The sequence below is a fragment of the Notechis scutatus genome, chromosome Z (genome assembly GCF_049901735.1).
Source record: "Notechis scutatus isolate UNSWTSFEM ecotype Mainland chromosome Z, rNotScu1.2, whole genome shotgun sequence".
In the NCBI taxonomy this organism is placed as follows: domain Eukaryota; kingdom Metazoa; phylum Chordata; class Lepidosauria; order Squamata; family Elapidae; genus Notechis; species Notechis scutatus.
The window spans coordinates 23404547-23429121 of NC_142025.1; the positions used below are offsets into that span (position 1 = coordinate 23404547).

A 24575-nucleotide genomic window follows, 5' to 3' on the forward strand; every position below is an offset into this window, starting at 1 on the left:
GGAGGGGCGGGTGGGGGAGAATGAGGCAATGATTTTCACTCACGTGCGAAAAATGTTGTGCATGTGCAGTAAAAAAAACACGGTTTTTGGCCCATAGGAGCGGCAGAGAGGGGCAGGGCCAGGCAGGGGTAGGTTTTACTAGTTCTTACAACTAACATTAACAACCGGTTCTATAGAACCAGTGCAAACCGGTAGAATCCCACCCATGGCTACTTCTCCATACATGATTAACAATCAGTTGGACCATTCTGAAGTTACAGGCAGTTTGCATCTCCCTCATCTTGAGGAAGCTAGGCTGTCTCATACATCGTTCTAGTTGGCTGAGATGACTATGCAAACCAGCTGGCTGGTACAACAGAATGGGTATTCTAAATAGCACAAACCATTTTATGGAATCTAAATTGCTTTCCTAATCTTTTCTCCAAAAGTTAAGAGTTTTATTGCAAGGAAACACTTCATAGCAAATAACACAATTTGGATTCTAGCTTTGGTTGTTATAGCAACAAATGATGTGGAAGAAGTCTTTCCTTCCACTTTTTGGAATTGTGCTGAAACAGTCACCTCACAGCTAGCCTTTTTTGAACAAATTATTTCAATGATCCTATAAGTAAGTTCTGCATTTATGTTTCTCTCTTTGAGGAAGATGGACTGTCTACAAATATGAAAAATAAAATAAATTGATGCAGTCAACAAAACTGGATACAGAAGCCAAACAACTCTCAATGCATTTGAAAAATTAAAACTGTTTCAGAAATCTCTGGTTCATCTACCGATCATAAAGTTATCAAATATCTACACTGTTCAAAAAAACCAACAAAAATACATTAGGTACACAACGTACATAATGAAAAGGAAGGGGTCAATGGCTAACAAAATCGCTTAGATATTTCTGTTTTCCTACATGGTACCAGGAAATAAAGTTTCAGAATGACCCACAAAGGCAGAAATCTGCTTTTATATGTTACATTCAAACAAACTAACAAAAATATTCTTGTCAAAATATGTTCTTTAGGCAGGCTCTGTTACAGCTGTAAGTTATTCAGTGGCTTTAAGTGCAAAACTTTGGCAGTGTGAAAAATACAAAAATTTATCAATACTAGAAAGTGATAATAATGTGAAGTCTGATCCTGCAAGCAATGTGGTATACACTGATTTCATTGCAAAAGGTCAGATATTTAATTACTGTCTGTGTGATATGTATATTATATACAATATAAACATATGGTATCAACACACAGAAAGCATGTCCAACTTCTAATATATGTATATAGAATGGCTCTTCAATAAACTTGAGTTTTTCATTTTGAGGTACATTATTTACAAAATGCAGCTTTAATAAACAAGAAGACAATCACATCTGAAGATTAAATAATGCATCTATTTAATGCCTTTAGAAAATGGGTATTTGAATCCAGGTGAATTTAGCAATGACTCTTCCAGAGGGGATTAAAGTACATCCACCCATCGCCCTGAAAAAAATTACAAAAATTGCAGATAAGCATCTATATTAACGTAAGAACTTGTCAAAAATATAATAAAATATAATAAGATCTCTGTTAAGAAAATATCGACATCCAAAATATTTTTTGACATTATTTTGGCAATACTTTCTCATGAAGTAAATTGAACACACTACTTAGTTTTAAAAAATTCAGATTTTTGTTTTTGATTTAATCTTTTTAGCATCATCATCTTAACAGAAAACTTAAAAAAGAAAGTAGAAAAAAGAAATCTAGATGTTCAGCATAATTATAATAATGACTAATAATACAGCCTGCTTTAAAAAATCTTAATATAAAAATAAGCTGCTATACTGGAAGTATACTCCATGAATACAATCCACTACAGAACAATATCTTAGCTTTTCATATTTCACTTTTGCTTCTCTGAATTAAAGATACTCCACTGTTTCATCTTAAGCTACGACTGCTAGATGTAGGTTATACAAAAACTGGATGATTGGTTCATTTCTTTACTGTCATTTAATGGCTGTTGAAAGTTGTGTAGTCTGGCTCTCATAGACCAATTTAAACCTTAATGTTCTGGATTTAGTCCAAATTTAGATGTAGGATGTTCCCAAACTTTTTCAGTCCACCGCCCCATTGGTGCTACAAACTCATCCTCAGTGTCCCCCACCCGGGTGTGGGATTCAAATTTCTGTGGGCATGGCCTAATTTGAGGGTGTGGCTTGCTGGTCATGTGACTGGGTGGGCGTGGCTTGCTGGTCATGTGGCTTGCTGGTCATGTGATTGGCTGGCGTGGCTTGCTGGCTCGGCATGGCTTGCTAGTCACATGACTGGGTAGGTATGGTTTGGTGGTCATGTGACTGGGTGGGCATGGCCAGGTGACTGGCAAACAAGTGGTCCTCACTTAATGGCCGGTTGCTTAGCAAGTGTTCTAATTTATGACTGGCCTCCCCAGAGCTACTTGACCTGTTTTTGGAGTTTTGACAGCCATGCACACACATACACACACATTCCCTTCTAACCCTTCTAACCCTGCTGGAGCAGGTCTTTGGACTAGAATCGACAAACCATCTCTGATTAGATTCTAGTAGTGCCAATTCTTGCTGATTTGTTTTATTTGTATTTCTTTATTTTATGTTGCTGAATTGCATTGCCATGTGTGTCCCTTCTTGTGCACAACCCAGAAGCTTTTGTGATTCTTTGCAACAAAAATTACCGACCTCTGGCTTTGCTCTACTTTTCAAATGTGCCGCCACTGCCGTGTTCTAGGTGCCGGCCCCACAGGTCCACCCCATTGAGCCCGCTGCACCGGAGGGACCTGCCCAAGCAAGTCCGAGCGGAGCAATGCACCAAGTCAATGGGGTGAGCCTGAGAGAGGGAAAGAGAGAGAGAGAAAAGAAAGAGAGAGAGAGAGAGAGAAGGAAAAAAAGAAAGAGAAAAGTGGAGATTTCCGGTTTGCAGTGCTTCGGGGCAGGCAGGAATCTGCGATCGTGCGCGGTTTCTGCCTGCGCTCGCTGCTGGAGTGCCCTGAGCCACCTGGCTTCAGGGCTAGCCACCTCCGTAGAAGGTGGTGAAGACAGGGGGGATCTGGCAGGGTCGAGAGATATCGCACCTCTCTTCCCAAGCCGGCTAAACTCCCTTGTCCGAAGGCGGTAGAGCGGCAGTCAGAAGTGGCCGCCACAAAGAAGCGCTCAGACGGAAAAGAAAGTGCAGGAGGAGTTAAGAAGAAGTGAAAGTTTTTTTGATGACTGGGACAAAGAAACAATGAAGGTACCCTGGAACTTAAAACTTGCAAAAGATACATCGTTCCCAGAGATTTACAAGCGGTGAATGAAAGTTAAAAGGGAAAGTTCTATTTTTTTCAGTCTCCTTCCTAACGTTGACAACGAACAGAAAAAAAAATCTCTTTTGTTCTAAGTGGGAAGTGAGAGGAAAAGAACTGGAGCAGGATTTGGAAGCAAGGAGATTGCCTAGAATTTTAAAGAATCATTAAATACTAACAAGACTTCTAAAAGATACATTTTAACTGGAATATTGCAACTAAACAGTAACCCCAGAAAGAGAAAGTGAAGAAAGAAGAAAGTGCTAAAAGAAACAGCTTATTTGGACTGTTTGGTGACTTTGGGACTTTTGGAAATTATCTTTGAAGGACTAAAAACACTTGGGTGGTTGTTTTGAAGAAGAAAAAATTTTCTCTCTACAATGGCATCACTTGTGGATGAATTGAAAATTGAATTCAAAAAATACAAAGAAGAGGAACAAGAAGGGAAGTACTCTCTTGGCTCTCTTTTTCAATTTTTAGAAATGGCGATTTGCACCTATGAGAAACTGACTGCGCAACAAGATGATTTGGACAAAGAAGAAGCCATCTTTGATGAACAAGTAACTTTATTTGGGGAAGAAAGGGAGAAGGAGGAAAAGAAAAAGGAGACTTTAAGACTTAAAAAAACAACCAAAAAAAGAAAGAGAAAAGTGAAAGAAAGAAAAAGGGACAAAGAAAGAGAGGGGGATGGAAGGAAGCGACAGAAAGAAAAAGAAATAAAGATGGAGGGAGGGAGGGAGGAGAAAGATAATGAGATATCTATTCTAGCCCAATCACCTGCTCCAGCAGGGTTAGAAGGCAGTGTGTGTGTGTGTGTGTGTGTGTGTGTGTGTTCTTGTAATTTACCAGTACATTTTGGTTTTTTGCCTTCTTCAGAATTGGCACTGTAATACATTGGGGCAAAGCAATTTTTAGGGTGGAGATCTGGTCCAATGGATCCTGTTTAAAGCCTCAACAAAATGTGAGATCTCCCTGATAGTCTTGACCATGTTTTGACAATTATTTCATTGGAGATGGATCATGCTGACTATTATTTAAGATTCCAAAACATTGACGAAGAAATGGGGAGAAACCTAGCAGAACTAATGGTAGACTTGCTGGTAAGGGCCTTGGAGGTGACCAAAGAAAAGTGATGACTGATATAGATGAAATATTTAGAGGAGAAACCAGATATGCATTGAGGAATAAGCTACCAAGAGAGGTATATGTTAGGTTCACAAAGAAAGCCATAAGAACAGAAATCTTGCAGAAAGAGAGATGATCCATTGAAATATAAAGGGAAAGGAATAACAGTTTTGAAGCAAATACCAAGAAAAGTAAGAGATTTGAGAAGGAATACAGTTGGTGGCAAAATGTCAAATTAAAAGAGGGATCAACTTCAGATGGTTGATATCAGAGGGAACAATGGTGACATGGCAGAAACAGAGACACAGAGACACAGATTAGATTCCATAGAGAAAGCGCATCATTCGAGAGGAAGAGGAAGAGAAAATGAGGGAAACAGAAGAAATTAAGAAGCAGCAAGAGAGAGGAATTGACGACAGCGGAGAGGAAAAAGAACAAGAAGAAAGAGTAAGAAGAGAAGAAGTGAGACCAAAGGAAGCATAAGACATAAGAATGACAAGAGCAACTAAACCCTATTATAAATAAAGACATAGGAGAAGAAATAAAGAATGTCAATTAACATAAATGGACTGAATTCAGCAATAAAAAGAAAAAGGATATTTAACAAACTAGAGAAACTAAAACTGGATATAATTTGTTTACAGGAAGTACATATTAAAAAGCAACACAATAAAGTATTGGACTATCCTAAAAATGGGAAACTATAACCTCCCTAGCACAACAAAGCAAAAGCGGCATAGCGTTATACATTAATGACACAATAAAAACTAAACAAATCTTTCAATATTATGAGGGAAGGGTGTAAATGGTTGTTATGGTTAGCTGGCAGCAGTGAGGAGGAGGTTCCTGAGGAGCCTGTGCTAAGTGCGAGTGAGTGCAGGATGATTCACAGAAAAGCAGCAGAGGGCCACTCAGGAGTAAGAATGCCAATTAATGGCCCCTCCCTTCAGGGAATATAAGCCTGGTTTCAAAGGGTTTTTGCTCTGTAGAAGGCAAAAACGTTCTAAGACGCTCTAAGGACCCAGCATTGTGTGTACAGATACTGGCTTATCTGAAGAATTCTGTCAAGGCTTTTCTGGTTGGACTAATTGGCTGCCAGCCATCTTTTATCTATCTATCTATCTATCTATCTATCTATCTATCTATCTATCTATCTATCTATCTATATTTATTTGATTTGTCAATCGCTTACAAGATACAGGTATAAGAATAAACATAGTTTTGAATACATGAGATAGATACTTATATAAGAAAAATAAAAAGAAACAATAGGACAGGTATGGTAGGCACGATTGTTGTGCTTATGCACGCCCCCTACAGTCCTCTTAGGAAGGGGGTGAAATCAATAGTAGACAGACTCGGGTTAAAGTTTTGTGGTTTGGGGAAGAGTCAGGTAGAGTATTCCAAACATTGACCACTCGTTGCTGAAGTCGTATCTTCTGCAGTCAAGTTTGGTGCGGTTAACCTTGAGTTTGTATCTATTGTGTGCTCTTGTATTGTTATGATTGAAGCTGAAGTATTCATTTGCAGGTAGGACATTACAATGTATGATTTTATATACTATATTTAGATCGGACCTGAGGCAGCGTAGTTCTAAGTTTTCTAGGTCTAGAGTTTCAAGTCTGGTGGCATAAGGTATTCTGCAATGAGTAGAGGAGTGGAGAACTCTTCTTGTGAAATATTTCTGGACTTTTTCAATCAGATACATGATATGGCTTCCAGATTGATGAGCTGTATTCAAGTATAGGTCTAGCAAATGTTTTGTACGCTCTAGTTAGTGTGATATTACCAGAGAAGAAGCTACGTAGGATTAGATTAACAACTCTTAATGCTTTTTTGGCTATGTAGTTACAGTGGGCTCTAGCACTTAGATCAGGGGTGGGCAAACTTTTTGGCTCGGGGGCCGCATTGACTTTTAAAATTTGACAGACGGGCTGGGTCAGCACAAGATTTTTTGGGGAATCGCCCCCACCCTTTCCCCTCTTCTCCTCCTTCCTCCCCTCGGAGGCCCCCTGAGTCAGGAGTTGCTACCGCGCGCACGGCTCCACGCGGCTCCAGTCCCACGTTGCCTCGGGAAGGGAAAGGCAAAAAGGAAGAGCCGCGGTGGTGCTTTGCAACAGCAGCAGCGGCACCGGAGGCTCAGGCTCAGCGGCTCCTGCTTTTGCCTTTTCCTTCCCAAGGCAATGCGGGACTGGAGCCGCGCGGAGCTGCGCCGGCGGTAGCAACTCCTTATAGCCCCAGCTGGACACCTGAGCGGAGCCCGGGCGGAACTGCCTGTTGCTGCTGCCGGAGCACCGCCGGGTTGCCTCCCTCCAAGCAGCCCGCCCGCCCGCCAGGCTTCCCTCCGCTGCGCAGCTCGGGGCCAGGCGCAAGCGCCCATGAGTTAAAAGGAAGCCGAAAGTTCCTGGGAAGTTGCTCGGGTTTCCGGGGCTTCCAGGCTTCCAGGCTTAAACTTTGCACAGGCAAAGTTTGCAAGCAGGAGCGTCTTCCCGCCGAGGAGCGGGAAGGATTCTGCCTGGCGGGCAGGTGGGCGGGCTGCTTGCAGGAGGTGACCCAGCGGTGCTCCGGGTTTCCCCTCCGCCGTGCGGCTAGGGGCCAGGCACGAGTGCCCGCGAGTTAAAAGGAAGCTGAAAGTTGCTGGGAAGTTGCTCGGGTTTCCGGGCTTCCAGGCTTAAACTTTGCACAGGCAAAGTTTGCAGGCGGGGAGCGTCTTCCCGCCAAGGAGCGGGAGAAGGTTCGCCCGGCGGGCGGGCGGGCTGCTTGGAGGAGACGACCTGGCGGTGCTCCGGGTTTCCCCTCCGCTGTGCGGCTCAGGGCCAGGCGTGAGCGCCCGTGAGGAAAAAGGAAGCCGCAAGTTGCTGGGAAGTTGCTTGGGTGCTGGGAGCAGGCTTTTAAAGTGCCGCCCGAGCAGGACCACCGAGCCGGGAAACGGGGCACCAAGGCAGGGCAAGGCTCTACCAGCAGCAGCCTAACTTTAGGTGGCTCCAAGCAGCCCGGCTCCAGCAGCCCGCCCGCCGCCGGGCGGAACCCTTCCTCCTCGGCTGGAAGACGCCCCACCTGCAAACTTTGCCTTTGCAAAGTTTAAGCCCGGAAAAAAAAAGGGGGATCGGCGGAGACTCACCTTTGGAGAGGTCGCACTCGAGGGTGATTTCGAACTCCCAGCCGAGGCCTTTGCAAGGTTCTTCTTTTCTTTCCTACCCCGAGAACGCTTTGCACTGTTTTCCAGCTTTGGGGGCCACACGGCGCAGGGCCCAGGGGCGGGCCAGATTGGACAGACCAACGGGCCGGATGTGGCCCGCGGGCCGTAGTTTGCCCACCCCTGCCTTAGATCATACCATGGCATTCTATTGCATCAACATTAGTCATGCTAGTGTGGGGCAGTCCTGAGGATTAGGAGTAGCAGTGGGGATACATCCAGGTTCATGTCTTCTCTCAGTCATGGAAATGCTCACTAGATAATTGATCCAATTTTTTTGGGCAATATGTAAGACAGAGCATTTATTGGTTGAGATTTGAAGTTGCCATTTGATTAACCATTCTGATACATAGTCGAGGTCTTTTTGAAGGGTAGTAGTATTGTCTGTGGTGTTGAATAGCTTTACATCATCAGTGAAGAGAACGCAGTTGCTCTTAATATGATCACAGAGGTCATTTATATAGAGTATGAAGAGAGTTGGTCCTAAAACACTACCTTGGGGGACACCACTGTTGACAGGTACAGAATTTGATAGGACACTCCCCAATTTCTACCATTTGTTGTCTGTTTGACAGGAATGTTTCTATCCAGTTATGCAGTTGTCCAGAGATACCATAAGATTTTAGTTTTAGTAGTAGTTTGTCCTGTACCACTGAATCGAAGGCTTTACAGAATTGTAGATTGCATCTATTGCTTTGCCTTGATTGAGTTATGTTTTTGCAGTGTAAGAGTTGCAGATTACAGGATAATTTTTTTCTGAAACCAAATTGTTTATTAGAGAGTAGGTTGTTTGCCTCTAAGTGGAGGATAATGGATTGGTTAATAATTGATTCCATGACTTTACAGGTGACGCAGCATAAAGAGATTGGTCTGTAATTTTCAACTAGGCTGGGGTCTCCCTTTTTGAAAATGGGGATTACCATGGCTTGTGATCATAGGTTTGGCAAGGAGCTGGTCCTGAGAGATTTTTCAAAGATTATGCTTAGAGGTTTGGCTATGGCAGTGGATAGCTTTTTTAAGAAGTAGGCACATATTCCATCCGGTCCAATAGATAGGGATGGTTTTAGATTGCGCAGTGCTTTTTCAACAATGTCTTCTGTAAAATCGATATGTATTAGATCATTGTAGTTGTCTGTGGTTTGACTAGGAAGTACTGGGCTTGATCCATTGCTGTTTACAAATACTGAGCCAAAGAATGTGTTCAAGAGGTTTGCTTTGATGGTGTCGTCGTTGCAGTCTTTTCCATTAGGTCCTTTCAGGGGTGGGATGGACCTTGAGTCTTTCAGTTTGTTGTTTACAAAATTGTAGAAAGTGCAGGTGGAATTTGTCCGTAGAAGGTTTTCCTCTTGTTTAATGTGATAATTAGTGCATTCAGTTTTCATCTGGTGGCATAGATTTTGAAGTTGGCAATGTGACCAGATTTGTTTTTTCGCCAAAGTGATCTCTTTTTGGATTGAAGCTACCTTATTGTTATGGGTAATCTGTTTATCCTGGTTTTGGGAGTTGTTATTGGTACATATAGTTTGATGGCTCTTTTGATTTCTAGTAAGAATATGTTGTAATGGTCTTCAACAGTATTGCATCCAGTGAATAGAAATTTCCAATCAAGGGAAGAGAGATAATTGATTATAAGATCATAGTTGCCTTTTTTGAAGTTATAATTGGGGATTTTGTCATTGTGATGATTTTTGTGTGGACGTATGTTGAGACAAAAGTCAATCGTGTTGTGGTTCATGTTGGAAAAGGGTTTTTTAATTTGTATTCTGTAAATTGAATTTAAACTATTGCAGAAGATGAGATCAAGGCAGTTGTTTAGCCTAGTATTGTTGGTTACTAGTTGTTCCAGTCCCAGATTTGTTACAGCATTGTAGAAAGTTGCATGTATGGGTTCAGTTGTCCATTCGTTTAGGGTCCAGTTAATATGAGGTAGATTGAAGTCACCAAGAAAGAAAAAAAGTGTGTGGGCAGGATGCTGCCCATGTTAGTAGTGTATTTAGCTTGTTTACATGTTCGATGTCATAATCAGGGGCTCTGTAACATAGTAAGAACCAAAATGTGATATTTAAGGTCAGTTCACAGATAATGGTCTCAGGAAGAGCAAGCTCCTGGGTAACTTGGATGTTTTTTAGATGTAAGGACTTTTTATAGAAGATAGAAACCACCTCTTCTACAGATTTCATGATCAGATCGGTAAACATGATAGTCTCTTAATGAGGTAATGGAGTCAGGGAGAGATGCGTTGAGCCACGTTTCACAGACAAATATGATGTCGAATTTAGCCGTATTTAGTAAGAGGAGAAATTCAGGTATTTTATTTACAAGGCTTGTTGCATTGAGTAGATTGCATTTAAGGCCAGTTGTAGTTTGAATTGAGGTAATTGGGGGTGTGCATGCCTAGTCTTGGGTGGTGGTGGATTGGTTGAAGTAAGGTTGGATACTGACTTGTTGGTTGTGTGACTTTCTTTTGATACTGTCTGCATGGTAATCAATGTACAGGTCCTTCTCTCCATTGTCTAGACGATTTTTGTGTTCTGTGCGTAGTATACGGGAGCGGGCACATTGCTGTAAGGTTAGGTCAGGATGAGATCAGAGGCTTTTATGGTTGGTGTTGTTTTTGGCGAGTGAATTTATAGTATAAATGAATTTACATTTGCTTAATTCATTTTTGCAAATGACCCTGCAGAAATGTGGAGCCACAGAGCCATCTCTGTTTTTGAGCTCTCGGCCAATGCGGGAAATGTCAAGTATTTCATCAGGGGAGATGGTTTATGCCTGATAGTCACTGATGATGTTGTGGACAATTGTGATATCATCGTTATTGATGTCCTCTAGACCAAATAAGATGGCATTGGGATGCTTTCGTTCGCGTTCAACAGCTTCTCTGACGAGGATTGGGATATCATTATTTGTTGGATTTATGTTTTTTGTGGATTAGGTTGCAGTTGTTGGTTTGTAGCTATTGGATGTTCAGGTTTGTGTGTTTGTCTTTTTTTTTTTCAAGGTTAGTTAATCTTTCATTTAAAGTATTCAGGGATGCTACTATGGTGTCAAGGGATGATATTCACGTTTCTATGGAGTCAACTCTTTCAAACAGGGCTATAAGTTTGTCCAGTTTGGGTTTGCATGGTGGGCAGAAAAATGGAAATGCATAATTGGATGTTTCTAGGAATTGAGTCATTTGCTTGAGTAATTCCAGACAGTCATGATGAGCATATTTTTCACATAGAGAACATTTGATGGAATTTTCATTAACCTTTAGAGTTACAAAGCATATAAAGCATGTGCAGGAGTCTTGTGGTTCATTGGTGGGGATTTTTTTTTCTTTAGGTTATGATTTGGTATTGGATTTCTTTACTGGCATGGTGGGTTTGTTGAGATAGTATGTTGATTAAATTGCTTAATAAAACAATTTTGGGTAATCCATATAGCCAATATCACACCAATTAATCAATTACAATAATCTCTCTAGTCAAGTAATTATGCTAAGCAATAATCAGCCTAATTAATTAATTACACTAATTGTTAAATACACTGTTCAATTAAATTCACTGAATCACTAATTTACTAATCAATTAAATTACATTAAGCCTGATTTTTTTTACATTAATCAGTAATCACACTATTTGCATTAAACACTCTAATCACACTGATCAATTAAAACAATAAATCAATTAAACAATTGATAAATTAATTATTTTTAGAAATTGATTATCTAATCATTGATATAGCTATGGAGGTAGAATTAGAAAATGCTTTTTTTTAAAATCGCTGGTTGAATGTTGAAATTCTCTCTTTAGGGGGGGGAAAACACAGCCTATGGAGATGGCTGATTTAAAGTGTTTGCTGGATTTGCATTTTGTCATCAAAAAGGGGTGAATCACAGCCAGTTTCTTCCTCTCAAAGATTAATGACTTTGGAGCTTTTGAACAGTTTATATTTTTACTATGTAGACTCAGATTTGTATTGAGCATTCACTCCTGGCTTCAATATACTTCTGCTTCTATCACAGGAAATAAAATCGGTTCCAATCTTCACAGGAGTTCAGTTATAACAGTACTTCCCTACTTATTGGAAGTCCAAAGTTACTGTCCTTTTAAAGACGGTGTCCAGAATAGCAATTTGGTGAAGAGGGAAGAGGGAAAGAGGGGCAGTGGGGGGGAAGCAGTCTGCTTCACCTGGCTGCAAACATCTGAAGACCGACTCACAGCTCTCAGTGCTCACTGCCCTGCAAGGATGGGATGTATCTCACCGTCTCACTGCCCTGCAAGGATGACTGTAGAGCCCCCGGCACTGGAGAGCCCCACCGCCTTACATTCTAGCAAGGATGGGTCGAATTGCAGATCGTTGAGTGCTTTTGAATAGACTGCTTTTGAATTTAGCGCTTTCTGAGGATTGAGCTCTCCTCTAGCATGCTGGTCAAGGATGGGAAGAATCGGAAATAGCCGAGTACTTTTGACTTGAGCATTTACTGAGGAATGGAGCTCCCTTCTGGCTTGCTGGCAAGTCTCGGGCGCTAGGCTTTCCACCTTGCCGGCTGGACCTGCAGGGATTAGAAAGCTTGTCGCCTGGAGCTGCCCATGCCCGCTGGAGCTCCTCAAGCTGCTGCTACTGTCGCCGCCATCTCTGTTTCAATCTACAAATCTACAAAGAAGTTTATTTGTGGATTAAAGCTGTGAAGGTTTGAGTTACTGAGTTTGTCTGTGTTTGCTCTCTGGGAACCTGGCTGAGTCAGAACAATGGTGGAAATGACGATGAATTGTAAGCAGACACTACTAGTGGCAATATACGCACCAAATGAAAATCAAGAAGAATTTTATGATAAATTACACAAGAAAATATTGGAATTTGAGGACGAAAGTATATGTATTTTGGGAGATTACAATGCAACAGTCGATGCGGAAATGGACTATAAAACACAAAAAATGAACAAAAAAATGAAAACACTACCAAGATCTTTCTTCAAGATGATGGAGGAATTAGCAATCCAAGACGCATGGTGAGAAATACACCCAAAAAACAATCAATATACATTTTATTCAAATATATATCTGTTTTGGTCTAGGATTGATATGGTGCAGGCATCTACAGATTTCATTACTAATATACAAGAAATAAGTATTGAAACGAATATCTGGCCAGACCACAATCCGATAAAAGTAATATGAAAGGGACAACAAAAGAGGTCAAGGTGGACAATGAATAACCTAATATTGAAAGAAAAAGAATTTATAAGATATATGGAAAAAGAGTTGAAATTTTTCTTAAATGAAAACAAAAGAGAAAAGACTTCACTACAAAACGTACTAACTATAACATATGTGGGAAAGAGAAATAGAAAAAAGAGGCAGACACAAAAGACTTTAGAAGAAAAATATAAAAAATTGGAGAAGAAATTGCAAAGAAGCCCACAAAGAAAGGACGTACAAAATAAGATGAAATTAATTAATATTTGTCCATATTACCCTCATATCCAAACAGGTTACTCTAAACAGTTGTATAATTATGAAAGACCTTCAAAACTCAAAACTGAAATGTCATAAAGATATTCAGATGCAATGACTGAACATTTCTGTTGCCTATTATCTTTCCCATTACCTCTTTGATAAAATATTTTGGTTTCCAAAGTGTGTTGGTTGTTCCTCGTTGCCTCTCCTCTTTTCGTTGCTTCTCCTCAAGGACCTGCTTATGTTCTGTTGCCGCATCAATGTTACCTTCCTTCAGGGCAGCAGTGACATGTTGCCATAAATGCCTTAGATAGAGAAAGAAGGAGAAGGCTTGATTTGAAAGCAAACCTGTTGTAAAAGAGCTATAATCTTGCCTGTTGATTTGTATGGAAGGAAACTTGTTGACAAAGTCCACTGAAGCCCTGAGGAGATAGGATAAAGCCAAAACTGCCAGTGTGGAAACACTTTTTCAGAAAAGTTCAATTAAGCACAGCACTCCAACAACTTTGTAAAAAAAAATCAAATTTTATATGGTTGGACTTCTGCTTATCACAATTTTTATTTACTTATTTAGGAGGTATATATGCCAGCCTATTTTACATAAGTATCTGAGCAGCTAATAATGGAAAACAAAAGCATTTAGTTAATTTAATTTAAAAAGCCCCTTTTCTTTTCTTTGAACCAAAATGTTTAAGAGTAGATACTAACTCAAGAGACTTCTACAACATTTTCCAGAACTATTTCTTTTTTCAAAAGTTTTTTTGAGAATCAAATAAGATATAGCCCTCAGCTTTACCATCTGGAGCACCTAATAAAAATAGAGAACATGAATGTAAGAATAAATAAAGTCTTATATCTGCTTGCTACAATCTGAACATTTACAAACTATTCTGTACATTGGTGATTAAAATGAACTACAAGAAATTAATAAACTGTATAAATCATGAACAATACTTATATTGAAAACATACAATTAGAAAAGGCTAAATGTTTTCCCTTATCAACTGTTTTATTTAGAACTGTCATAATTCTGTTCCCTCTGGAAACTTCATACAATCTTTTGACACTTTGATATGGCTCAATTTATTCCATAGCAATTAATAAAAAATATTATCAATTCACCTACAATTAGTTCAGCATGCTCTTATGTATTTTTTAAATTCCTTATGAGTTGCCCTTACTCATAAAAAAATCCACAAGAAAGTAACACTGAGCCATTTTGGCTTAGAGCATGGACAATTCTCAATACTATTCAGCATGCAGCAATTGTGTATATCTGGCAAAACAAAGGAACCCACTTTTTGATCACTAGTTGCCTTAAATACAATTAAATACAATTTGATGAGATTTCACCAAAATAGTTCCACCTTGATTCAAAGGGGCCTTGTTTTGATATTGGTCTGATCTTCTTCCGGATTATGGGTAATTTGGTGATATCAATTATTTTGGTTTCACCATTGCTATATGTGAATTCCAGAATGCCATTCCACTCTCCTTGTGCTTTACACACTATGGTATTGGTTGGATTGTGCTTCACCTCTGCTGTAACCCTGGTATAAATAATAAAGATTTAAGGTTACTGACATTTGAATATACCTAAATACTTCACCGTAAAACATTCAGAGAGGTGAGCATAGTTGCTTATTATGATTTTACTTTTTAAAAATATATGCCACATATACTTTTGAAGTAGACAGCATTCTTAATATAAGTTCAGTATGATTTAACTTAAATAAAAAAACAGAAACAACTCTTCATTCCAAAATATTGATTACATAGTGATCTAATGCAATGGAAAACAGAACAATGAGTTTCACACTTCACAGTATTCTGGTTCAATTGTGTCTTTACTTCACATCCATGCACATTTATATATAAAAAAGTTTTTAATACACTACTCAAAAAAATAAAGGGAACACAAAAATAAGACATCCTAGATCTGAATGAATGAAATATTCTTATTAAATACTTTGTTCATTACATAGTTGAATGTGCTGACAACAAAATCACACAAAAATTATCAAGGGAAATCAAATTTACAACCCATGGAGGTCTGGATTTGGAGTTACACTCAAAATTAAAGTGGAAAAAAATACTACAGGTTGATCCAACTTTGATGTAATGTCCTTAAAACAAGTCAAAATGAGGCTTAGTAGTGTGTGTGGCCTCCACATGCCTGTATGACCTCCCTACAACACCTGGGCATGCTCCTGATGAGGTGGCGGGTGGTCTCCTGATGGATCTCCTCCCACACCTGGACTAAAGCATCCCCCAACTACTGGACAGTCTGTGGTGCAACATGGCGTTGGTGGATGGAACGAGACATGAGGTCCCAGATGTGCTCAATTGGATTCAGGTCTGGGGAACGGGCGGGCCAATCCATAGCATCAATGCCTTTGTCTTGCAGGAACTGCTGACACACCCCAGCCACATGAGGTCTAGCATTGTCTTGCATTAGGAGGAACCCAGGGCCAACCGCACCAGCATATGGTCTCACAAGGGGTCTGAGGATCTGATCTCAGTACCTAATGGCAGTCAGGCTACCTCTGGCGAGCACATGGAGGGCTGTGCAGCCCCCTAAAGAAATGCCACCCCACACCATTGCTGACCCACTGCCAAACTGGTCATGCTGGAGGATGTTGCAGGCAGCAGAATGTTCTCCACGGCGTCTCCAGACCCTGTCACGTCTGTCACATGTGCTCAGCGTGAACCTGCTTTCATCTGTGAAGAGCACAGGGCGCCAGTGGTGAATTTGCCAATCTTGGTATTCTCTGGCAAATGCCAAACATCCTGCACGATGTTGGGCTGTAAGCACATTTGTGGCTTGCTGGAGGTCATTTTGCAGGGCTCTGGCAGTGTTTCTCCTGTCCCTCCTTGCACAAAGGCAGAATTAGCGGTCCTGATGCTGGGTTATTGCCCTCCTACAGCCTCCTCTACGTCTCCTGATGTACTGGCCTGTCTCCTGGTAGCGCCTCCATGCTCTGGACACTATGCTGACAGACACAGCAAACCTTCTTGCCGCAGCTTGCATTGATATGCCATTCTGGATGAGCTGCACTACCTGAGCCATTTGTGTGGGTTGTAGACTCCATCTCATGCTACCACTAGAGTGAAAGCACCACCAGCATTCAAAAGTGACCACCATCAGCCAGAAAGCATAGGAACTGAGAAATGGTCTGTGGTCACCACCTGCAGAACCACTCCTTTATTGGGGATGTCTTGCTAACTGCCTATGCTTTCCACCTGTTGTCTATTCCATTTGCACAACAGCATGTGAAATTGATTGTCAATCAGTGTTGCTACCTAAGTGGACAGTTTGATTTCACAGAAGTGTGATTGACTTGGAGTTCCATTGTGTTGTTTAAGTGTTCCCTTTATTTTTTTGAGCAGTGTATTTTAAAAAATCACAATTGCAGAATTGTAAGCAATAAACAATAGACCAATCTATATTTTGTGCCTTACTATTTTAATAGTTTAATTCAAGGAGAGAGCAAAACTTAGTTTTGATACCTGTGTAGTTTTCCTCCATAAAATGGCTTGGTGTGGAATGTGACTGTAGCAGAATAACCACTCTTGGCACAGTGAATATTAACTTTGCCTCCAAGCTCCACCCAAGGAATAGTAAGTATAGAACGCGCATAGGCACAAGGTAATGTGAATATATATTCTTCCCCATGTTCCAAGAGATAAAGAATGCCTATGGATATGAAGGGAAAAGAAGAGATTAGCATTCAGAAATTTGGAGAAGCATGATCATTGTTAAAATGTATGCTTAAACAAAACAGTTTGAGAAAGATGAAATATTAATCTTCCTTCTAACTTCTTTCAAGAAGGAAAAGACTGGTGCAGGTAATGATAATGAATTTTTGCAATTGAGGTTTTGTTGATTCAACTTTAGCTATTGTGCTAACCATTCAATCACACTACTACAATGAATGGTGGTTACATGGATTTGCAGAAATCAAGGGACTGTAATATGACAGCTTTGGAATTTTGTCTATCATGGTTGAATAACATTTTATAATCATATGAATATCCATTATTAGGATGTAATATCATACATGACATAGGACAGGGATGGGCAATTTATATAAATATCTAAAGAGCATCAGCTTGCACATCCTTACAATAGGAAATTCAAAGGAGATATCTTGAATATTAGAATCAATTTAACAAATTAGAGATACTATCAATCCTATAGGGCTAATTAATCTCAGAAGGTACTGCTGGATATTTAAAGACTATCCTTCTGTGAGGTATTAGAAAATTTCATCTTTTCCCCTTTGCAAACTATAAATGAAATTACTCATACTACTTGGAGGACCCTGAATAGATTGAAAATTGGAGTGCCTAAATGTAAAATCAACATGCTAAGTGGAGATTCTGAGAAGATAATGTTATCTATGTGGAGATTCTTAGCAGATAACAATGCTATGTTAATGTGGAGAGACATGGAGCCTAATTCATCTGCTGGTGTGTCAGCTACTACTAAAAATATGCACCAAAAATGACTTTTTTAAGTTTGATCTAGACACAGAAGAAGAGGAATATAAGAGGAGGTGCACTATATATAAGAAATAATTACGATACACCTTTATAGAAATGCAACAGAATGATGAAAACTTCTTGAATGCATTTGGATTAACTTAAAAGGAAAAGGGAATGACATTGCCATAGGTGCATGCTACAAACCACCTAACTAAACAGAGGAAATAGATGAAATATTAGCTAATCAGTTAGCCACAATGTGAACAAAAGACACCTCAATAGTAATGGGACACTACAACTACCCTGATATCAACTGGGAAACATCAACTCTGCAGCTAATGAAATATCAAATAGGTTCCCAACGAACCTAGCAGACAGCTTGTCTCCCAAAAGGCAGAGAAGGAACTAGAAGGTCAGCCACACTGGACTTAATTTTCACTAACAGAGATGAAATGATAGAAGCAGTCGAAGTTATAGGAACCTTAAGTGAGAATGACCATGCAATATCAGAAATTAACATAATGCAAGCTCAAGCAATAAAACAAAGTCAAACTAGAGTCTCGGACTTCAAGAGAGCTGATTTTAATAAACTTAGAGAGTGCTTGGGAGGGATTCAGTGAATGAAAATCCTCAAGAGGAAAACAATTCTCATGGGAAATTTTGAAAAGTGAGGTTATAAAAGGCCAGTCCAACACAACATCAATGAAGAAGGATAAAACCAGCTTGGCTGCACAAAGGATTATCTGATAAACGAAAAGACCAAAAAAAAAATGTAAAAAGTAGTAAGAGAAGCACATAATTAAGGCAGAATATCAGTATACAGCCCACACCTGCTATGATGAGGTCAAGAAAGCCAAGGCTCAGAAGGAACTAACGCTTGCAACCAATGTAAAATATAATACAAGAAGTCCTTTTCAACATGTAAAAAGCAAGGAAAAAATCAAGGAAACAATCAGTCACTAATGGGAGAAGATGGCAAGGATAGAAGCAATGGATGCAAACTACTTCAAGGAGAGATCCAACCTAGAAATAAGGAGAAATTTCCTGGAAGTTAAAGCAATTCATTAATGGAGTTGTTAATGCTCCATCTCTGGAGGTTTTTAAGCCAAATTGGATAACCATTTGTCTGGGCTATGGACCGGTACCAGTCTTCAGTCCATTGAAAACTGGGCCGCACAAGTGGTAGGCAAATATGGAAAGCTTCATTTGCATATGAGCAAGAGCTAGGCTGCACATGCGAAACCATCCCTCCCTCCCCTCCCCACTGTTGCCGTCACTTCTACTGCAGCCAGAACAGTTCGGAACAATTAGTATAAGCTCCCCTGTTTGAGCAGGGGGTTGAACCAGACTCCAAGGTCCCTTCCAATTCTGTTACTCCATTCTCTATAATGTTTTACATATATCTACACATTTTTTTAGAATTGAATATTAACACAAACTGTACATCTTATTCACTGACAAAACAAAGCACAAATCAATACTTATCCATTTTTCCCTTTTCTGACTATACATTCAATATATTCCCACTCAACTCTTATCTAAATAGCATTTCTATTAATTTTTGTGTTTGGAGGCTGAATGTTTTGCTTCTTTTATTCTAAATAAATTGTACGGAAGGGGGAATAATAAGAAATCTTCAGGTTTTCCTTTATGTCTTTTTAATAAATAAGCATGCTATATAAAATGTAATCTGTTTGTGACACTTCTTACCTTCACCTACCATAGAAACACCTACAGACATCCCCATGAATTTGCTTTTGGTCCATACGTGAACATTCACACATACTTTCCTCTCTTTGCACTCGCAGTAAAAACTGGTTACTGGTGGATGATGGGACACTTGTTCAGCTACAAATCTTAGCCTATAACCTTCTGATGAAGCTTTCCCCTTGAGACCACAAGAGGCAGTGTTTGCTCTCACTGGTTTTACTCTGTCCTTTGGCACATTCCAAGAACAATGAAATGTTTCTCCAATTATTGGATTATATGGCTTCTTGGCAACAACTCCTTTTCGGCCTTCATAAAAGGCTGTCAAATAGTACTCCACAAAGGAGATGATTCTTTCCTCAGGAGTGGTTCCGCACGAAATTGATAAAAACAGGTCTGGATGGGCCAAGAAGTTTGCAAACATCTCCAGCAGAGACCTCTTCTCTAAAATAAAGACTGGAAGGACTACCTATATTGAACACAGTAAAAAGAAAGTAATCATTTCATCATAACTACATGAGGAAAAGATCAAGCTAGCAGCAATTCTTTGCAGAATGCAAACATCAATCTTTTCTCCCCTTTTCAGAATTCAAGAATAAAGACAAAAGAACAGCTCCTGTGTTATAACTAGACAATTATGCAAATCAGTCTATTTCTCCAATCCTTACTAGACCCTCAAATAACAAAATTATATTATTCAAACTGCCTATTTTTTTTGCTACTTTTCCACTTAAGTAGCGAATTAGACAACTACAGGTAGTTCTCAACTTACAACAGTTCACTTAGTTACCATTCAAAGTTACAATGGCACTGAAAAAATTGACTTATGACCATTTTTCACACTTATGACCATTGCACCATCTCCATGGTCAGACATTTGGCAAGTGGTTCATATTTACTTATTTTATTTTATTTGTCAAACATGTACAAGATAATAAGTATAGGTATGAACATAAACATGAACAATGGAAGTAAATACAGATAAATGGGGACAATAAGACAGGGATGGTAGGCACGCTGATGCGTTTATGCACACCCCCTTTATGGACCTCTTAGAAATGGGGTGAGGTCCACAGTAGAGTATGCGATTGAAGCTGCAAGGGTTTGAGGCTGTAACAACAGAACCGGGTAGAGCATTCTAGGCATTGACCACTCTGTTGCTGAAGTCATATCTTCTGCAATCAAGTTTGAAGCAGTTTACCTTGAGTTTGTATCGATTGTTTGCCCGTGTATTATTGTGGTTGAAGCTGAAGAAGTCATTGACAGGCAAGATGCTATAGCAGACAATTTTGTGAACTATGCTTAGATCGGACCGCAAGTGCAGATTATCCAGGCCCAAAATTTTGAGCGTGGAGGCATAGGGAATTCTATTGTGAGTGGAGGAGTCAATTCAAATACCTCTGAATCCTCTCAATTATGTTAATGTCCGATATACAGTGCAGGTTCCAGGCAGATGAGCTGTATTTGAGAATTGGTCTGGCAAAGGTTTTGTGTGCCCTAGTTAACAATTCAATGTTGCCGGAGAAGAAGCTTTGCAAAATAAGGTTAACAATTCTTAAAGCCTTTTTGGCAATGCTGTTACAGTGAGCTCTGGGGTTTAGATCGTTTGAGATAAGTACTCGTAGGTCCTTAACAGAGTGAGGGTAGTCTGCGAGATTACTTCTGCCTAACTTGTATTTGGTGTTCTGATTTTTTGCGGGCCAATGTGTAGGACAGAGCATTTATTAGTTGAAATTTGGAGTTGCCAATTGCATGACCATTCAGTCAAGGTTGCTTTGTAAAGCAGCAGCATTGTTGGTGGTGTTAAATAATTTTACATCATCAGCGAAGAGGACGCAGCTGATTTTAATGTTGTCACATTGATGTAAAGCAGAAAGAGTGTGGGTCCTAAGAAACTGCCTCGGGAGAACCACTATTAACTGGTGCTGGATTTGATAGGGCCTTCCCTATTTTGACCATTTGTTACCTGCTGTAAGAACTAAGTTTCAGCAGTAGTTTGTCGTGCACCACTGAATCAAAGGCTTTGCAGAAGTCTATGTAAATTGTGTCTATTGCTTTACCCTAGTCTAGATGTGTGGTCCACATGTTTCTGCAGTATAGAACTCCTAGAAGATTACAGGATACATTTTTCCTGAAACCCAACTGCTTGTTAGAAAGTAGGTTTTTGTTTCTAATGTAGAGTGATGGATTGGTTTATAATTGATTCCATGACTTTACAGGTGATGCAACACAGTGAGATTGGTCTGTAATTTTCTATCAGACTAGGGTCTCTTTTTTAAAAAATAGGTATGACCATGGCTAATGACCATAAGTCCAGCAGGGAGCTGGTTCTAAAAGATACCTCATAGATTGTGCTTAGAGGTTCGGCTAGGGCAGTGGCAAGCTTTTTCAAAAAGTAGGCACATAATCCATCAGGGCCAATAGATAGGGATGACTTTAGGTTATGTAGTGCTGTTTCAATGTTAACTGCTGCAAAGTCAATATGTAATAAGTCATTACAATTTGTTGTGGTGCAACTAGGAAATGGGGGCAGCAGCCATTGCTGTTGACAAAGACTGTACTGAAGAATGTATTAAAGGGGTTGGCCTTTGTAGCTTCATCATTACAGTCTTCCCCGTTAGGCCCTTTTAGGGGTGGGATAGATTTTGAGTCTTTACGTTTGGCATTAACGAAATTATAGAAGGCTCGGGAAGAGTTCGAGTTTAACAACTGTTCCTCCTGTTTGCAATGATGATGGTACATTTGACTTTTATCTGGCAGCATAAGGTTTTGTACCAGGTTTTAAAGTTAGCTACATAGCCAGTTTTGTTTGCTCACCAAAGAGACTTTTTCTTGGATTGTAGCTTTCTTATTGGTATGGGTAATTTGTTTTTATTTTTGGCTTTAGGGGTTATTTTTGATACGTATAGATTAATGACTCTATTGACTTCGAGCAAAGAAGTGTTATAATGGTCTTCTGCAGTATTACAACCTGTCACATCCACCTCCCTGAAGCTTAGCATTGGTTCCCCACAGGGCTGTGTGTTCAGTCCCTACCTGTACCCACTGTACAAACATGACTGTGTATTGTCTGACCCATCCACTGTGATCATTAAGTTCACAGATGATGCTACTGTATTGGGTTTCATTACAGGTGGAGATGAAACAGCGTATGGGGGGAGGTTCAAAAATTATCCTCATGGTGCCTAGAAAACAACCTGCACCTAAACATCAGCAAGACAAAGGAGATGGTGTTAGACTTCCAGAAGAAGAGAGAGGAACCCACCCCACTTTACATCGAGGGGGGCTGTGTGGAGAGAGTTTCCTTCTTTAAATTCCTGGGAGTCTACCTAAGTGAAGATCTCACCTGGAAAATCAACACAATCCAGGTGGCCAGAAAGGCCCAACAGACTCCATTTTCTTAGAATCTTGCAAAAGAATAAAGTGGAACAATGACTGATGACCTCCTTTTACCAGTCCACAATAGAAAGCGTCCTCACATATTGCATTACGTTGTGGTGTGCTGGCTTGACAGCCATGGATAGAAAGACATTACAGAGGGTGGTGAGCACAGCACAAAACATTGTGGGCTGTTCCCTGAGACCACTAGATGACATCGCTAGGGCTCGCTGCCTTAGAAGAGTGAGGAAAATTCTCAGAGACGACTCACATCCGGGTCAGCACTTCTTCACTCTCCTACCATTAGGTAGGAGATATAGAAACATAGCCAGCCGCATCAACAGGCTGAAGAACAGTTTCCACCCGTGGGCTGTCAGACTTCTGAATGGAAAATAACTTCATGTCAACATAGTATGACAGACTTGCGAGGCCAGCGCGTTGTACAACAAGATCACATAGTGTAATAAGATTGGGACTGGATTAGGGACTTCTGTCCTCACTGTGAGTTCTATTGATGGGGGTGCATGAAGGGAGGTTCAGCCAATCTCATTGTACACATTGTACAATAAAGGTAACAATAATGGTAACAATAAATAAAACTTGTGAAAAGGAGGTGCCAATCAAGAGATGTGAGGTCAGCAGTTATGAGATCATAGTTGGATTTTTTATAGTTATAATTTGGAGTCCCATCATTATGATCCTCTTTGCAAGGACACAAGTTGAGACAAAAATCAATCATGCTGTGATCACTGTTGGAAAAAGGTTCTTTAACTTGTAGGCCATAAATTAAGCATATGCTATTGCAGAAAATGATATCTAAACAATTGTTGAGTCTAGTATTGTTCGTTACCAACTGCTCCAGCCTCAGAGTTGTAACACCATTGTGCAGGGTTACATGTATAGGTTCAGTTGTACATTCATTTAGGGTCCAGGTAATAAGAAGCAAATTGAGGTCACCAAGAAAAATAAGGGGGTGAGGGCAGGAAGCGTTAGAAGTGCAGTTTGCTTGTTTGTATGACCAAGGTTGTAATTAGGGGCTCTCTAACTTAGCAAGTGTGGTATTTAGGGACAGTTCGCAGACAATGGTCTCAGGAAGAGCAAGCTCCTGTGTATCTTTTTCAGACCTAGGGACTTCTTATAGAAGATAGCAGCACCACCCCCTCTACGATTATCACGGTCAGATGATAGTCACTTACTGTAATAATGGAGTCTGGAAAGGATACATTCAACCATGTCTTACAGACAAAAATAAGTTTGAATAGGGCTGCATTTAGAAGCAGAAGGGATTTGGGCATTTTGCATTCAAGGCTTCTTGCATTTAGTAATTTACATTTTAGGCCAGTAGGGGTGGACCTGAAGGAAGTTGGGGTATGCATGCCTAGTTTTGATTGTTGGGGGGGGCAGCTGTTGGGACGTGGGCCACTGTCCTGCATTTGATACAGTCGGTGTGGTAGTCTATGTACAGATTAATTTCTCCTTGGTCCTGGTATTGTTTGAGCTCTGAGCTGAGCTCACAGGCGCGGGCACATTGCATTATGGATAGGTCAGGCCACAAACAAATTTTCCTATGGTTAGTGCTACTTTTGGCGAGCGAGTTTATTGTGGAAATGAATTTGTGTTTGCTGATTTCACTCTTGCAAATGACTCTGCAGAAACGTGGGGCCACCAAGCCATCACTGTTCTGCTGTCGCGGGAAACATCAATGATTTCATCAGGAGCGATGGTTGATGCCTGGAAGTTACTGATGATGTTGCGAACCTTTGCAATGTCGTCGGATTCTTTGGTGTCCTCAAGTCCAAATAAGATAGTGTTGGGATACTTCTGTTCATGTTTAATCATGTCTTTAACAAGGATGGAAATGTTACTTGCAGGGTTAGTGGTTTCCAGCAGCTTGGGTTGTTGGGCTGTGTCATGATTCTGGGATACTGGTGCTTCACTTTTCTGCATTT

The 24575-nt window shown here is 40.2% G+C and overlaps 1 protein-coding gene across 1 annotated transcript in view; it reads right to left on the reverse strand.

The window, feature by feature from the left end:
* Positions 1 to 201: 201 nt before the first annotated feature.
* OSBPL10 (oxysterol binding protein like 10) overlaps positions 202 to 24575 on the reverse strand; it is an 83607-nt gene continuing 59233 nt past the window's right edge. The window contains exons 6-10 of the mRNA XM_026681345.2: positions 19252 to 19717; positions 16564 to 16750; positions 14421 to 14603; positions 13205 to 13358; positions 202 to 1469 (exon numbers count right to left, since the gene is read on the reverse strand). Coding sequence (XP_026537130.2) covers positions 1422 to 1469; positions 13205 to 13358; positions 14421 to 14603; positions 16564 to 16750; positions 19252 to 19717 — 1038 coding nt within the window. The 3' untranslated portion in view covers positions 202 to 1421. The remainder of the gene's footprint in view (positions 1470 to 13204; positions 13359 to 14420; positions 14604 to 16563; positions 16751 to 19251; positions 19718 to 24575) is intronic.